Below are 16,508 nucleotides of genomic sequence, written 5' to 3' on the forward strand. Positions count from 1 at the left end.
GGGATGAGGGAAGAGGGGGAGGTATTTAAGCCTTTGGCTGGGATGTCTTTGCCTCTTCCTGGTGGCCAGGTTCTGAATTCCCAAAAGTAATGAATGCAGCTGTGGACTCTTCCCGTTTAAGAAGAAAATGAACCCCTTAAGTCTCTGTTTGGTAGCTCATACCAATAAAGTGCCTTATGTTTTTTTTATAGGAGCTAGTAACCCCCAATAAAAGCTGCCTCAACACTGTACCCATAAAACAATAGGGTAACTATGTCCCATAAAGTGATCCACTTGAGGGTTAACCTAAAAGGAAGAGTCACTTACCTGTGGATCTGGCTGCAGGGCAGAAAGCAGCTACATAGGTGTGACAGGCACTGCACTCCCTGTTATGGACCTGCAGTAAAATAAAGAGCAGAGTAACCAACCCTGGCTTTCCACAAAGGGGTAGAAAACTTGTTAGAAGTAAAGCAAAGTCTACCTCACCACCTTCTAACTGCTAAAAGCCACCACTACTCTTACTCAAGAGATTGACGTGGACACAGCAGGGAAAAATACCAATAAAAGGATTAAATATCTTCAGACACCAACTTTGCACATCCTCCATTGACAGAGTCAAAGAGAATGACTGGGGATTATGGGTAAGGGGTGCTCTTTGCCTTCTCCTGCTGGCCATGAGTTGAATATCCCACTAGTAATTGGAATGATGTCATGGACTCTCCATGCCATAGGAAATAAATACCTACAGATTTACAAAGAAATACATTGCTGCATGTTTTATTCACCAACAACGATGGTGAGGGGGGGGAATTTGTTATACATTTTCTTATTAAAGTTTACCCACTACATATTTACCGATAAACGTGGCTTGCCATTCTCTTCTATTACAGTGCAGGGCCACCAACCATATGCTGATTTTCTCTTAAACATATCAAAGAACTGTGGACCCCTTATGGCCCGGGAAAACCAACCTCCGCTTTTTCCGCTCAGCGTATGGATGTTACATTTATTGGCGTAAGGGGCTGGAGCTGGGATTTTGGTTAGATCCAGTTCAGTCATTCCTGGGAGGGGGCAGAGGATAAACACAGTATTTTAAATAGCTTAAGAACATTGCTTTTAATTCAAGTGGGCATACGCTGTCGGGATTTATCATTGCACAAACATTTCTCGTGAAATGCTTGTGCAATGCCTCCCCCTGCACATTCGCTGCCATTTGGCTGCTAGCAGGGGGTGTCAATCAACCCGATCGTATCCGATCGTGCAAATTGTTGTCCGCCACCTCAGAGGTGGCGGACGATTTAAGGAGCAGGGGTATTAAGACCGCTGCTTCTTAACACCTGTTTCCGGCAAGCCTGAAACAGGTGCATTAGAGCTTCAAAGATGCCAGGATAGCAACATCTTCAATTTAGAGCAAACATGACATAATCAGCTTCAGAAGATGTGATCAACTATAAATTATTCTATGGTTTTCTCAAAGATTCGGTTGTTTCAAATGCAAAGTGCCCTATCTAAGAAAAATACAGAGTCATTTCTAAAGCCCTTGTTGTCTATTACAACCAACTTTCAGATATGTATTATTATTACAACACTTTAGGCCCTTTAAATCCTACTAAATAGACACAATTTATAAAAGGAAATAGGCATCTTCATCATATTAACTTTTTCAATACAGTTTTTCTGTAATCATCTCCTTTCCCTTAAAGATTCCATAATTGTAACCTTACCAAGATAGTCATCCGGGGAAAAAAGATCACTGTCCCAGATTTGTATTATAAGCTTAGGTGGTATTAGCTTGGTGACTCTGTCAATATTCCAGATGTTCTCCTACGATAGCACAAAAGAAAACTTACAATTTATAAGCTGGTAAAAACCACTTGGTATTCTTTTACATAGAACACTCAATCAAGATTAGTCATTTTAGTGTTTAATGAATTCTGCATATTGTCACTATGACTGTCTTACATTCACTTCAGAAACAAATATGGTTATCATTTTTACACCACATCTTCCTTTCATTACTGAATACTATTTCACTCTTAAAGACTAAAATCTTTTTACTTTTAACTTTCCTTATCCACATTTACTCACATACATTATTCTATGCAAGATACAAACCTTCTCTGTGACAGTACACATGTGGTCTACTTTTAGATATTCAAAATCAAAGACAAAGCGGTAGTTGAAATTTCCGCACCCATCGAGCGAGCGATAATGAATATCTGTGCGCTGCTTTTGTTGTTCCATACTATCCATCCATCTACAGCAAAAAGAAATAAAAAAGCAGGGCTTACTGGCACTGTGGGTTTAACTTGTTTGTGTGTTTATAATGGTTAACTGCAACGTTATTATCCTGATAACATTTCAACATTTTGGCTTTTGACTACTATAGTATGGTTTAGATGTTTGCCACAGTGACTTTAGTAAGTAAAAGGTCTGTGCAAATGACAAGATAGAGTCCTGACTGGGAGAACATTCACAGTATATTTTTGTATACTTCTTGCAGGCATATATCACTCAAACGGAGAGTTTTAGGTTTTACATTACGTTTACTGCTAGGTCGTATCATGATCAGTCTGCTGCAGGACTGACTGGTTATCTACTTGATATTAGAAACTTCTGTTTTTTATAGTAGTTAAGCAAGAGGCTGAGATAATGGGACATTATGTATTCAAAGTGTTATTTGTGTGGTTTCAAGGTTCTGGAAGCTATTCATCCAGTGTAGCTGTTTCTAGAGCCAATGTAGGAGTGCAGTCCATGCCTTGTTTCCTGCTCTATGGAGTTTAAATTGCTAAAAACAAATATGTCAAATCAAAGTAAACAGAAAAAGAATTAGAAAAAAAAACCCAGTAAACAATTTGTTTTGTTGCAAAAACATAATTTATGTAAGAACTTACCTGATAAATTTATTTATTTCATATTGGCAAGAGTCCATGAGCTAGTGACGTATGGGATATACAATCCTACCAGAAGGGGCAAAGTTTCCCAAACCTCAAAATACCTATAAATACACCCCTCACCACACCCACAATTCAGTTTAACAAATAGCCAAGTAGTGGGGTGATAAAGAAAGGAGTAAAAAGCATCAACAAAGTAATTTGGAAATAATTGTGCTTTATACAAAAAATCATAACCACCATAAAAAGGGTGGGTCTCATGGACTCTTGCCAATATGAAAGAAATGAATTTATCAGGTAAGTTTTTACATAAATTATGTTTTCTTTCGTGTAATTGGCAAGAGTCCATGAACTAGTGACGTATGGGATAGCAATACCCAAGATGTGGAACTCCACAGAAGAGTCACTAGAGAGGGAGGGATAAAATGCCTATTTCCACTGAAAAAAATTAATCCACAACCCAAATTATAAGTTTATTTTCATAATGTAAAGAAAAACTTAAACATAAGCAGAGGAATCAAACTGAAACAGCTGCCTGAAAAACTTTTCTACCAAAATCTGTTTCCGAAGAAGCAAATACATTAAAATGGTAGAATTTAGTAAATGTATGCAAAGAAGACCAGGTTGCCGCTTTGCAAATCTGATTAACTGAAGCTCCATTCTTAAAAGCCCACAAGTGGAGACTGATCTAGTAGAATGAGCTGTAATTCTCTGAGGCGGGGCCTGACCCGACTCCAAATAAGCCTGATGAAACAAAAGCTTTAACCAAGATGCCAAGCAAATGGCAGAAGCCTTCTGACCTTTCCTAGAATCAGAAAAGATAACAAATAGACTAGAAGTCTTCCTGAAATATTTAGTAGCTTCAACATAATATTTCAAAGCTCTTACCACATCCAAAGAATGTAAGGATCTCTCCAAAGAATTCTTAGGATTAGGACACAAAGAAGGGACAACAATTTCTCTATTAATGTTAGAATTCACAACCTTAGGAAGAAATTTAAATAAAGTCCGCAAAACTGCCTTATCCTGATGGAAAATCAGAAAAGGAGAATCACAAGAAAGAGCAGATAATTCGGAAACTCTTCTAGCAGAAGAGATGACCAAAAGGAACAACACTTTCCAAGAAAGTAGTTTAATGTCCAAAGAATGCATAGGCTCAAACGGAGGAGCCTGTAAAGCCTTCAGAACCAAATTAAGACTCCAAAGAGGAGAGATTGATTTAATGACAGGCTTGATACGGACCAAAGCCTGTACAAAACAGTGAATATCAGGAAGCTTAGCAATCTTTCTGTGAAATAAAACAGAAAGAGCAGAAATTTGTCCCTTCAAGGAACTTGCAGACAAACCCTTATCCAAACCATCCTAAAGAAACTGTAAAATTCTAGGAATTCTAAAAGAATGCCAGAAGAATTTATGAGAAGAATACCATGAAATATAAGTCTTCCAAACTCAATAATAAATCTTTCTAGAAACAGATTTACGAGCCTGTAACATAGTATTAATCACTGAGTCAGAGAAACCTCTATGACTAACCACTAGGCGTTCAATTTCCATGCCTTCAAATTTAATGATTTGAGATCCTGATGGAAAAACGGACCTTGAGACAGAAGGTCTGGCCTTAATGGAAGTGGCCAAGGTTGGCAACTGGACATCGGAACAAGATCCGCATACCAAAACCTGTAAGACCATGCTGGAGCTACCAGAAACACAAACGATTGTTCCACAATGATCTTGGAAACCACTCTTGGAAGAAGAACCAGAGGTGGGAAGATATAAGCAGGTTGGTAACACCAAGGAACTGCTAACGCATCCACCGCTTCCGTCTGAGGATCCCTGGACCTGGACAGGTACCTCAGTAGTTTCTTGTTTAGATGGGAAGCCATCAGATCCATTTCTGGAAGACCCCACATCTGAACAATCTGAAAAACACATCTGGATGGAGCGACCACTCCCCCGGATATAAAGTCTGACGGCTGAGATAATACGCTTCCCAATTGTCTATACCTGGGATATGAACCGCAGAAATCAGACAGGAGCTGGATTCTGCCCAAGCAAGTATCCGAGATACTTCTTTCATAGCTTGGGGACTGTGAGTCTCACCCTGATGATTGACATATGCCACAGTTGTGATATTGTCTGTCTGAAAACAAATGAACGGTTCTCTCTTCAACAGAGGCCAAACCTGAAGAGCCCTGAAAATAGCACAGAGTTCTAAAATATTGATTGGTAATTTCGGCTCTTGAAATTTCCAAACCCCTTGTGCTGTCAGAGATCCCCAGAGAGCACCCCAACCTGAAAGACTTGCATCTGTTGTGATCACAGTCCAGGTTGGACGAACAAAAGAGGCCCCTTGAACTATACGATGGTGATCTAACCACCAAGTCAGAGAGAGTCAAACATTGGGATTTAAGGATATTAATTGTGATATATTTTTATAATCCCTGCAGCATTGGTTCAGCATACAAAGCTGGAGAGGTCTCATATGAAAATGAGCAAAGGGGATAGTGTCCGATGCTGCAGTCATGAGACCTAAAACTTCCATGCACATAGCTACTAAAGGGAATGATTGAGACTGAAGGTTCCGACAAGCTGAAACCAATTTTAATCGTCTCTTGTCTGTTAGAGACAGAGTCATGGACACTGAATCTATCTGGAAACCTAAAAAGGTGACCCTTGTCTGAGGAATCAAGGAACTTTTTGGTAAATTGATCCTCCAACCATGTCTTTGAAGAAACAACAGTAGTCGATTTGTGTGAGATTCTGCAGAATGCAAAGACTAAACCAGTGCCAAGATATTGTCCAAATAAGTAAACACCGCAATACCCGTTCTCTGATTGCAGAGAGTAGGGCACTGAAAACCTTTGAAAAGATTCTTGGAGCTGTCGCTAGGCCAAATGAAAGAGCGACAAATTGGTAATGTTTGTCTAGAAAAGAGAATCTCAGAAACTGATAATGATCTGGATGAATCAGAATATGAAGATATGCATCCTGTAAGTCTATTGTGGACATATAATGCTCTTGCTGAAAAAAAGGCAGAATAGTCCTTATAGTCACCATTTTGAAAGTTGGCACTCTTACATAACGATTCAAAATTTTCAGATCCAGAACTGGCCTGAATGAATTTTCTTTCTTTGGGACAATGAATAGATTTGAATAAAACCCCAGACCCTGTTCCTGAAATGGAACTGGTAAGATTACCCCTGAAAGCTCCAGGTCTGAAACACACTTCAGAAAAGCCTGAGCCTTTACTGGATTTGCTGGAATGCGTGAGAAAAAATCTCCTCACAGGAGGTCTTACTCTGAATCCTATTCGGTACCCTTGTAAAAAGAACTAAGATGCCGGAAATTACGAATTTGGACATACCTTTGCGCCAAAAAAATTATCGCGCCAAGAATGATGCAATAAACTTTGGCATTTTGCGCCTTCGCGAGCCTCATTTTGCCCGCAAAATTTTAATGAAAAAAGCAGTCAATTTGAAAAAAGACTAAACCCCAGATAAGAAAAATATTTTCCTAAATATGATTTTTTCCCAAATATGAAACTGATAGTCTGCAAAAGGAAATATACATAAACCTGACTCATGGCAAATATAAATACAATACATATATTTAGAACTTTATAATAATACATAAAGTGCCAAACCATAGCTGAGAGTGTCTTAAGTAATGAAAACATACTTATCGAAAAACACCCATCCACATATAGCAGAGAGCCAAACCAGTACTAAAACGGTTATCAGTAGAGGTAATGGAACATGAGAGTATATTGTCGATCTGAATAAGGGAGGTAGGAGATGAATCTCTACAACCGATAACAGAGAACCTATGAAATAGATCTCCCGTGAGGAAAACCATTGCATTCAATAGGTGATACTCCCTTCACATCCCTCTGACATTCACAAAATGCTGAGAAGCGCATGTCAACGTAGAAATCTTAGCACAAACTTACTTCACCACCTCCATAGGAGGCAAAGTTTGTAAAACTGAATTGTGGGTGTGGTGAGGGGTATATTTATAGGCATTTTGAGGTTTGGGAAACTTTGCCCCTCTTGGTAGGATTGTATATCCCATATGTCACTAGCTCATGGACTCTTGCCAATTACACAAAAGAAATAAGAAATTCTCAGTGTAAACACATCACACAGGGAAATTAGAGAGCTGACTTAAGTTGCATTCTGCCTGTTCTGAGCATGGACAAATTTGACGGTTTATCTAGTCTATTCCTTTTATAGTAAACCAGCTCATGTTACTCTAGAGGTTTTATGCCATCAAACTAGATGGACCTTCCTGAAGAGAACAAAGCCTTCATGTAGGGCTGTGACAGAAAGCAATGCACAAATTAAGTTAAAAAAGCAATGCACAAAATAATTAAAACATTTAAAAATAAAAATAAATAAAAGGTAAAAATCCAATTAAATGATGAAAAATGCATATTGCAATGATTTCTAAGATTAGTGCTTTTCGTTCTTGCTACAATGAAACAGACTATTTTATATCCCTTTAAGTGTAAGTGACCCGGGATAATAAGCTATATTATATTTTATATTTATATTCTATTTACAGGGTTAAATAGTTTTAAAGAGAAGGCTGAATTCTCATTAACTTATTTTTCCCCAGGGATGACATTGTGGGGCCCATTTATCAAAGGGCTTGCGGACCTGATCCGACACTGCGGATCAGGTCCGCAAGACCTCGCTAAATGCGGAGAGCAATACGCTCTCCGCATTTAACATTGCACTAGCAGCTCACAAGAGCTGCTGGTGCAACGCCGCCCCCTGCTGACTCGCGGCCAATCGGCCGCCAGCAGGGAGCTGTCAATCAACCCGATCGTATTCGATCGGGTTGATTTCCGGCGATTCCTGTCCGCCTGCTCAGAGCAGGCGGACAGGGTTATGGAGCTGCGGTCTTTAGACCGCTGCTTCATAACTTGTGTTTCTGGCGAGTCTGAAGACTCGCCAGAAACACGGCCCTTCAAGCTCCATACGGAGCTTGATAAATGGGCCTGTGTGTGTCTAAAATTTCAAATTTTTACATACGCCTAGATTTAGAGTTTTGCGTTAGAAGGGGTGCGTTAGCTACGCGTGTCTTTTTCCCCCCGCACCTTTTAAACAACGCTGGTATTGAGAGTTCTCTGAAGGGCTGCGTTAGGCTCCAAAAAGGGAGCGTACAGGCATATTTACCGCCACTTCAACCCTCAATACCAGCGTTGCTTACGGACACGGCCAGCTTAAAAAACGTGCTTGTGCTGATCGGAACAGCCAATAGAATGCAAGCTCAATCTGATTGGCTGATTGGATCAGCCAATCCGATTGAACTTGAATCTGATTGGCTGATTTAATCAGCCAATCAGATTTTTCCTATCTTAATTCCGATTGGCTGATAGAATCCTATCAGCCAATCGGAATTCGAGGGACGCCATCTTGGATGACGTCACTTAAAGGAACGTTCATTCGTCGGGAGTCGCCGGAAGAAGAGGATGGATCCGCGTCGGCTGCTTCAAGATAGTGCCGCTCTGCGCCGGATGGAAGAAGATAGAAGATGCCGCCTGGATGAAGATGTCTACCGGTCCGGATGTCCTCTTCTTGCCGGATAGGATGAAGACTTCAGAGCCTCTTCTGGACCTCTTCTTGCCGGATAGGATGAAGACTTCGGACCCTCTTCTGGACAGATCGGTGATACCCGGCGTGGTGAAGATAAGGTAGGGAGATCTTCAGGGGCTTAGTGTTAGGTTTTTTTAAGGGGGGTTTGGGTTAGATTAGGGGTATGTGGGTGGTGGGTTGTAATGTTGGGGGGGGTATTGTATGTTTATTTAAATGCAAAAGAGCTGTTTTCTTTGGGGCATGCCCCGCAAAAGGCCCTTTTAAAGGCTGGTAAGGTAAAAGAGCTGTTAAATTATTATTTTAGAATAGGGTAGGGCATTTTTTTATTTTGGGGGGCTTTGTTATTTTTTTAGGGGGCTTAGAGTAGGCGTAATTAGCTTAAAATTCTTGTAATCTTTTTTTTTGTTGTAATTTAGTGGGTTTTTTTTTTGGTAATTTAGTTTAGTTGATTTAATTGTAGATAATTGTAGATAGATTAGTTAATTAATTTATTGATAGTGTAGTGTTAGGTTTAATTGTAACTTAGGTTTATTTTACAGGTAATTTTGTAATTATTTTAACTAGGTAGCTATTAAATAGTAAATAAATATTTAATAGCTATTGTACCTAGTTAAAATAAATACAAAGCTGCCTGTAAAATAAATATAAATCCTAAAATAGCTACAATATAATTATTATTTATATTGTAGCTATATTAGGGTTTATTTTACAGGTAAGTATTTAGCTTTAAATAGGATTAATTTATTTAATAAGAGTTCATTTATTTAGTTAGATAAAAATTATATTTAACTTAGGGGGGTGTTAGTGTTAGGGTTAGACTTAGCTTTAGGGTTTAATACATTTATTATAGTAGCGTCGAGGTCCGGTCAGCAGATTAGGGGTTAATACTTGAAGTTAGGTGTCAGCGATGTTAGGGAGAGCAGATTAGGGGTTAATACTATTTATTATAGTTTTTGAGGCGGAGTGAGGTGGTTTAGCGGTTAATACATTTATTATAGTGGCGGCGAGGTTCGGCCGGCAGATTAGGGGTTAATAAGTGTAGGTAGGTAGCGGCGACGTTGGGGGGGCAGATTAGCGGGTAATAAATATAATATAGGGGTCGGCGATGTTAGGGGCAGCAGATTAGGGGTACATAGGGATAATGTATGTGGCGGCGGTGTGCGGTCGGCAGATTAGGGGTTAAAATTTTTATTAGAGTGGCGGCGATGTGGGGGGACCTCGGTTTAGGGGTGCATAGGTAGTTTATGGGTGTTAGTGTACTTTAGAGCACAGTAGTTAAGAGCTTTATGAACCGGCGTTAGCCTATAAAGCTCTTATCTCCTGACTTTTTTCTGCGGCTGGAGTCTTGTCGTTAGAGTTCTAACGCTCACTTCAGCCAAGACTCTAAATACCGGCATTAGAAAGATCCCATTGAAAAGATAGGATACGCAATTGACGTAAGGGGATCTGCGGTATGGAAAAGTCGCGGCTGGAAAGTGAGTGTTAGACCCTTACCTACAAGACTCTAAATACCAGCGGGCGGCCAAAACCAGCGTTAGGACCCCCTAACGCTGGTTTGGACGGCTAACGCAGAACTCTAAATCTAGGCGTTCATTTTTTTGCACACTTTTCAACTAATATCTATTACGGGGAGCATACAGGTTAATCCTTTTTTAATTTATGTCTTAACAGAAAATCCTGAAATCTCTTAATATATTCTTAATGCAAAGCTGAAGCAGAACCGAGACTTCAGTGTAGAACATCTCAGGCTTAATGGGGCAAAAACAATATAAATCAGGTATGCAATTAATCTGTTACTGATTGTAGAAAGCGACCTTGGAAAGTGTGTGTTATTTGTGAAAGTGTTATTTTGTAATAGAGATTTTAATTGTGAGACTGCGTACTTCTCCCTTATGTGCTTTTATTCATCATGACTTACCCCTTTACATAGATGTCACTCATCAGTTCTCCCGAGATGCTTCTCTCCTGAAGATATACATTGCTGGTGTTCCATATGATGCAACGAAGAATATACCTAAACAGGTAAGGTGGAGAAAGTGTGAGTCATATGGAACATAAGACCACCTGGATGGTCACTTGATCCTTAATTTATGTCTTTTGCTATGTCATGTGTTTTTTTTTTTATTTGATGCTCTTTTCACATGCATACCACCCAATGGATAGTTAAAATGGACACTGTATTTAGCCACACTACTTACTTTTCAGGAACTCTTGGGCTTATGCATATAGATGGTCCAGGAGGTCCCAAGGTATAGGGGAAGATATCAAGGAACATCTGGAGTTTTCCCTGTAATTAAGTTTAGATAGATTCAACAAGTCTTTGCTATTAAGTAAACACAGATCACACTGTAAGAAAAACTATATTATTATTTATTATTATTCTTTATTTATAAAGTGCCAACAGATTCCGCAGCACTGTCCATGGGTAACAAAGGTAAAAGGACAGTACAATATGAGACACCAGACAAAATTTAACAAACAAGGGGGAATTGGGAGCCCTGTTCCCGTAGGAACTTACAATCTAAATGGGTAGGAGGGTGAGAAACAGGAGGTGGGGACTGCAAAGGTGGGAATGATGTTAGTGTGGAGTTAGATGAGAGAAACTAATAGGCAAGTGTAATTCATTAGTTGCTGATTTGGTGAAAGGCTTCCCTGAACAAGAAGATCTTTAGGGAGCGTTTACAGGAGGAGAGGTTGGGGGAAAGTCTGACTGTTCGAGGAAGTGCATTCCAGAGGGTTGGTGCTGCACGAGAGAAGTCCTGTAGTCTAGCATGAGAGGAGGTGATGGTAGAAGAGGCAAGGAGAAGATCGTTGTTGGATCTTAGGGGACGGGCTGGAGTATATTTGTTGATGAGTGAGGACAGGTATGGGGGGCAGCATTGGTAAGGGCTTTGTAGGTCAGAGTGAGAATTTTGAATTTAATTCTGCTGTGAATGGGGAGGCAGTGAAGAGACTCACAGAGGGGTGCAGCGGATACAGAGCGTCGGGAGAGGTGGATTATCCTAGCAGAGGCATTTAGGATGGATTGAAGAGGGGAGAGGCGGGAGAGAGGAAGGCCAGTTAGTAGGTTGTTACAGTAGTCAAGCCAGGAAATTACTAGGGAATTAATTAGCTGTTTAGTAGTTTCAGCACTGAGAAAAGGACGAATTTTGGAGATATTACGTAGGTGGTTGCGAGAGGATGAAGAGAGCGATTGGATGTGGGGTATGAAGGACAGATTGGAGTCAAGTGTAACTCCTAGGCAGCGGACTTGGGGTGATGGGGAGATAGTGGTGTCACCAACAGTGATAGTAAAGTTAGAAACTGGAGTAGAATTAGATGGGGAGATTAGAAGAAGCTCAGTCTTGGACATGTTGATTTTTAGGTGGTGAGAGGCCATCCAGGAAGAAATGCCAGATAAGCAGTCGCTGATGTGGGAAAGGACAGAAGGAGAGAGTGCAGGGGTGGATGGGTAGATCTGAGTATCATCAGCATAGAGGTGAAGCCATAGCTACTGATAAGTTTACCCAGTGAGGAAGTATAAATAGAGAAGAGTAGAGGGCCTAGAACAGAGCCTTGAGGTACTCCTACAGACAGAGGCAATGGAGAGGAGGAGTCGCCAGCAAATGAGACAGAAAAGGACCTATTAGAGAGATAAGAGTGGATCCAGGAGAGGGCAATGTCACAGAGCCGAAGGGAGCTGAGAGTCCGTAGGCGGAGGGGATGGTCAACAGTTTCAAAGGCGGCAGACAGGTCAAGTAAGATAAGTATAGAATAGTGGCCATTGTTTTTTGCAGGAAGAAGATCGTTAGTAACCTTGGTGAGGACAGTCTCAGTTGAGTGTTGGGGACAAAAGCCAGATTGCAGGGGGTAAAGCAATCTGTTAGATAAACATTTAAGTGAGTTATAAATAGATTTGCATTTTAATGAGTAAAATAAGTATTTGACCCCTTTGCAAAACATGACTTAGTACTTGGTGGCAAAATCCTTGTTGGCAATCACAGAGGTCAGACATTTCTTGTAGTTGACCACCAGGTTTGCACACATCTCAGGAGGGATTTTGTCCCACTTCTTTTTTGCAGATCCTCTCCAAGTCATTAAGGTTTCGAGTCTGACGTTTGGCAACTCAAATCTTCAGCTCCCTCCACAGATTTTCTATAGGATTAATTTCTGGAGACTGGCTAGTCCACTCCAGGAGCTTAATGTGCTTCTTCTTGAGCCACTCCTTTGTTGCCTTGGCTGTGTATTTTGGGTCATTGTCATGCTGGAATACCCATCCACGACCCATTTTTAATGCCCTGGCTGAGGGAAGGAGGTTCTCACACAAGATTTGATGGTACATGGCCCCGTCCATCGTCCCTTTCATGCAGTGACGTTGTCCTGTCCTCTTAGCAGAAAAACAACCCCAAAGCATAATGTTTCCACCTCCATGTTTGACGGTGGGGATGGTGTTCTTGGGGTCATAGGCTTTATTCCTCCTCCACCAAACATGGCGAGTTGAGTTGATGAAGAGCTCAATTTTGGTCTTATCTGACCACAACACTTTCACCCAGTTCTCCTCTAAATCATTCAGATGTTCATTGGCAAACTTCAGATGGCCCTGTACATGTACTTTCTTGAGCAGGGGGACCTTGCGGGCGCTGCAGGATTTCAGTCCTTCGCAGCATAGTGTGTTACCAATTGTCTTCTTGTTGACTATGGTCCCAGCTGCTTAGAGATCATTGACAAGATCTTCCCGTGTAGTTCTGGGCTGATTCCTCACTGTTCTCATGATCATTAAAACTCCACGAGGTGAGATCTTGCATGGAGCCCCAGACCAAGGGAGATTGACAGTTATTTTGTGTTTCTTCCATTTGCGAATAATCGCACTAACTGTTGTCACCTTCTCACCAAGCTGCTTGGCGATGGTCTTGTAGTCCATTCCAGCCTTGTGTAGGTCTACAATCTTGTCTCTGACATCCTTGGTCAGCTCTTTGGTCTTTGCCATGGTGGAGAGTTTGGAATCTGATTGATTGATTGCATCTGCGAACGTGTCTTTTATACAGGTAACAAGCTGAGATTAGGAGCACTCCCTTTAATCTCAGCTCGTTACCTGTATAAAAGACACCTGGGAGCCAGAAATCTTGTTGATTGATAGGGGATCAAATACTTATTTCACTCATTAAAATTTAAATCAATTTATAACTTTTTTGAAATGCGTTTTTTTGTGGATTTTGTTGTTGTTATTCTGTCTCTCACTGTTCAAATAAAGCTACCATTAAAATTATAGACTGATCATTTCTTTGTCAGTGGACAAAAGTACAAAATCAGCAGGGGATCAAATAGTTTTTTCCCTCACTGTACATGTTTGCAAACTGCTGCCACAGCATTCTATGGCAGCTGTGTTTGCAACTATGTATAACATTGCTTTAAACACTGCTGTCAGATGGTTAAGGACACATGCATGCTCCTGAGCTTACCTAGGATTACTCTTTAAAGGGACATTAAAGTAAACATTAAACTTAATGGCTTGGATAGAGCATGCAATTTTAAACACTTTTCCAATTTACTTTTATCACCAATTTTCCTTTGTTCTCTTGGTATTCTTAGTTGAAAGCTTAACCTAGGAGGTTCATATGCTAATTTCTTAGACCTTGAAGGCCACCTCTTTTCAGAATGCATTTTAACAGTTTTTCACCACTAGAGGGTGTTAGTTCACGTATTTCATATAGATAACACTGTTCTCATTCACGTGAAGTTATCTGGGAGCAGGCACTGATTGGCTAGACTGCAAGTCTGTCAAAATAACTGAAATAAAGGGGCAGTTTGCAGAGGCTTAGATACAAGATAATCACAGAGGTTAAAAGTATATTATTATAACTGTGTTGGTTTTGCAAAACTGAGGAATGGGTAATAAAGGGATTATCTATCTTTTAAAACAATAAAAATTCTGCTGTAGACTGTCCCTTTAAAGAGTAATCCTAAGTGAGCTCAGGAGTAGTTGCAAACACTGCTGCCATAGACTGCTGTAGACACGTGCACGCCCCTGAGCTACTATCAGCTTTGCTAGGTTTACTCTAAACAAAGGATATTAAGAGAAATAACAAAATTGATAACAGAAGTAAACGGGAAAGTTGCTTAAAATGTCTCCATCCAATCCATTTAAATGACATTTTCACTTTACTGTCCATGTAAGTTATAAAGGTATCTTAAAATATTATGATGACTGTGTCTGAGCTTTTATTTATCTTAGACACATCTTAAACTGCTCCGGAGCTCTTGCGGGGCAGGTTCGTATATGCAAGCCTGCTTCCCGCAATGTAAGAAGCAGCAGTCATTAGACCGCTGCTTCTTACACCCTACGCCACCTCTGAGGTGGCGAGGGAAAATCACAGAGAGCTCGCTCGCTCTTGGTGATTGACAGCCCCTTCAGTCGCACGAATGAAGGGGCGGGCATTACACACTCCGATGAGTGTGTAATGATACATACGGGCAAGTGGATCAACAGATCCGCTGCCCGTGTGTAGCGAAGGCGGGCGGAAAGCTTCGCCAGTTGAGAAGCTGTCCGCCCGCCGCTTAGTACATGGAGCCCTTAGTATCGGACATCTCTTTGCTGGGAATAGATTCTACCAGAATTGCCCAGTTCCTCCCCTAATCTTACCTGTTCGATTCCCGGTCTCAGTTGATGATATAGAGACCGGGTCTCCACGTGCTCCGGTACTTGGCCCATTTTACGAGGATGTACAATGAATGGCGTTCTTGGGGAGGTCCCAAATTGCTAGGTTTAGGTCTTGTTTCTAAGGATGTAAATGAAGAGAGAGCTTAATTAAAATGTCAAATAGTCATTATTTTGCAATATGCCATATACACTAATCATATAATTATTACAATAATGACAAAATCATAACCATCAGATCATGATAGATTACAGGAACACTAAAGAAAAAAACAATGTATTTCATTAAACAGATAGAGCATAAACATAAAAAACACTTTCTGAGACATTAGCATCTGCTGAGCATGTGCAATAGTTCACAGTGTATACGTATAGAAGTCTGTGATTTGCTGATGGCTGTCACATGATACAGAAGTAAATGAAAGAAATTTAAATTTATCAGAAAACAAAATCTACAGCTTATTTAAAGTGTCAGTAAACCTCAAAAATAATCTTATATAATTCTGCACATAGTACATTATATTAGCCTTATCTTTGTAAAACCTAATATTCACTTTGATTTTTTTAAAAAAAATGAGTTTTTCAGACCCGCTCTCTGTGCTATTCAGAGTCTGTTTTTTTCACACAGCGCATCGGGCCAGCTGTATAGTCACAGCCCGGCCCGATCGTGCCATTATACACAGTGCAGCTCGCCAATCAGATTGAGCTCGCATTCTATTGGCTGATCGGAACAGCCAATAGAATGTGAGCTCAATCTGATTGGCTGATTGGATCAGCCAATCCGATTGAACTTGAATCTGATTGGCTGATTCAATCAGCCAATCAGATTTTTCCTACCTTAATTCCGATTGGCTGATAGAATCCTATCAGCCAATCGGAATTCGAGGGACGCCATCTTGGATGACGTCATTTAAAGGAACCTTCATTCGGCGAGTAGGTGTCGGTAGAAGAGGATGGATCCGCGTCAGCTGGAAGAAGATGGCTCCGCTCCGCTCCGGATGAAGATAGAAGATTCTGCTTGGATGAAGATGTCTACCGGTCCGGATGATCTTCAGGGGGGTAGTGTTAGGTTTATTTAAGGGGGGTTTGGGTTAGAGTAGGGGTATGTGGGTGGTGGGTTGTAATGTTGGGGGTGGTATTGTATTTTTTTTTACAGGCAAAAGAGCTGATTTCTTTGGGGCATGCCCCGCAAAAAGCCCTTTTAAGGGCTGGTAAGGTAATAGAGCTGTTAACTTTTTTTATTTTGGGGGGCTTTGTTATTTTATTAGGGGGCTTAGAGTAGGTGTAATTAGCTTAAAATTCTTGTAAACTTTTTTTATTTTTTGTAATTTAGTGTTTGTTTTTTTGTAATTTAGTTTAGTTTATTTAGTTGTAGGTACTTGTAGTTAATTGATTTAATTT

The 16,508-nt window shown here is 40.5% G+C and overlaps 1 protein-coding gene across 1 annotated transcript in view; it reads right to left on the reverse strand.

Annotated features, from left to right (window-relative positions):
• LOC128636413 (myoferlin-like) overlaps positions 1–16,508 on the reverse strand; it is a 276,260-nt gene that overhangs the window by 42,227 nt on the left and 217,525 nt on the right. Inside the window, 6 exon segments of the mRNA XM_053689430.1 lie at positions 1,704–1,803; positions 2,095–2,236; positions 10,392–10,487; positions 10,672–10,760; positions 15,093–15,166; positions 15,169–15,228. Of these exon segments, the coding sequence (XP_053545405.1) occupies positions 1,704–1,803; positions 2,095–2,236; positions 10,392–10,487; positions 10,672–10,760; positions 15,093–15,166; positions 15,169–15,228 (561 nt within the window).

The sequence above is a fragment of the Bombina bombina genome, chromosome 7 (genome assembly GCF_027579735.1).
Source record: "Bombina bombina isolate aBomBom1 chromosome 7, aBomBom1.pri, whole genome shotgun sequence".
NCBI classification, from domain to species: domain Eukaryota; kingdom Metazoa; phylum Chordata; class Amphibia; order Anura; family Bombinatoridae; genus Bombina; species Bombina bombina.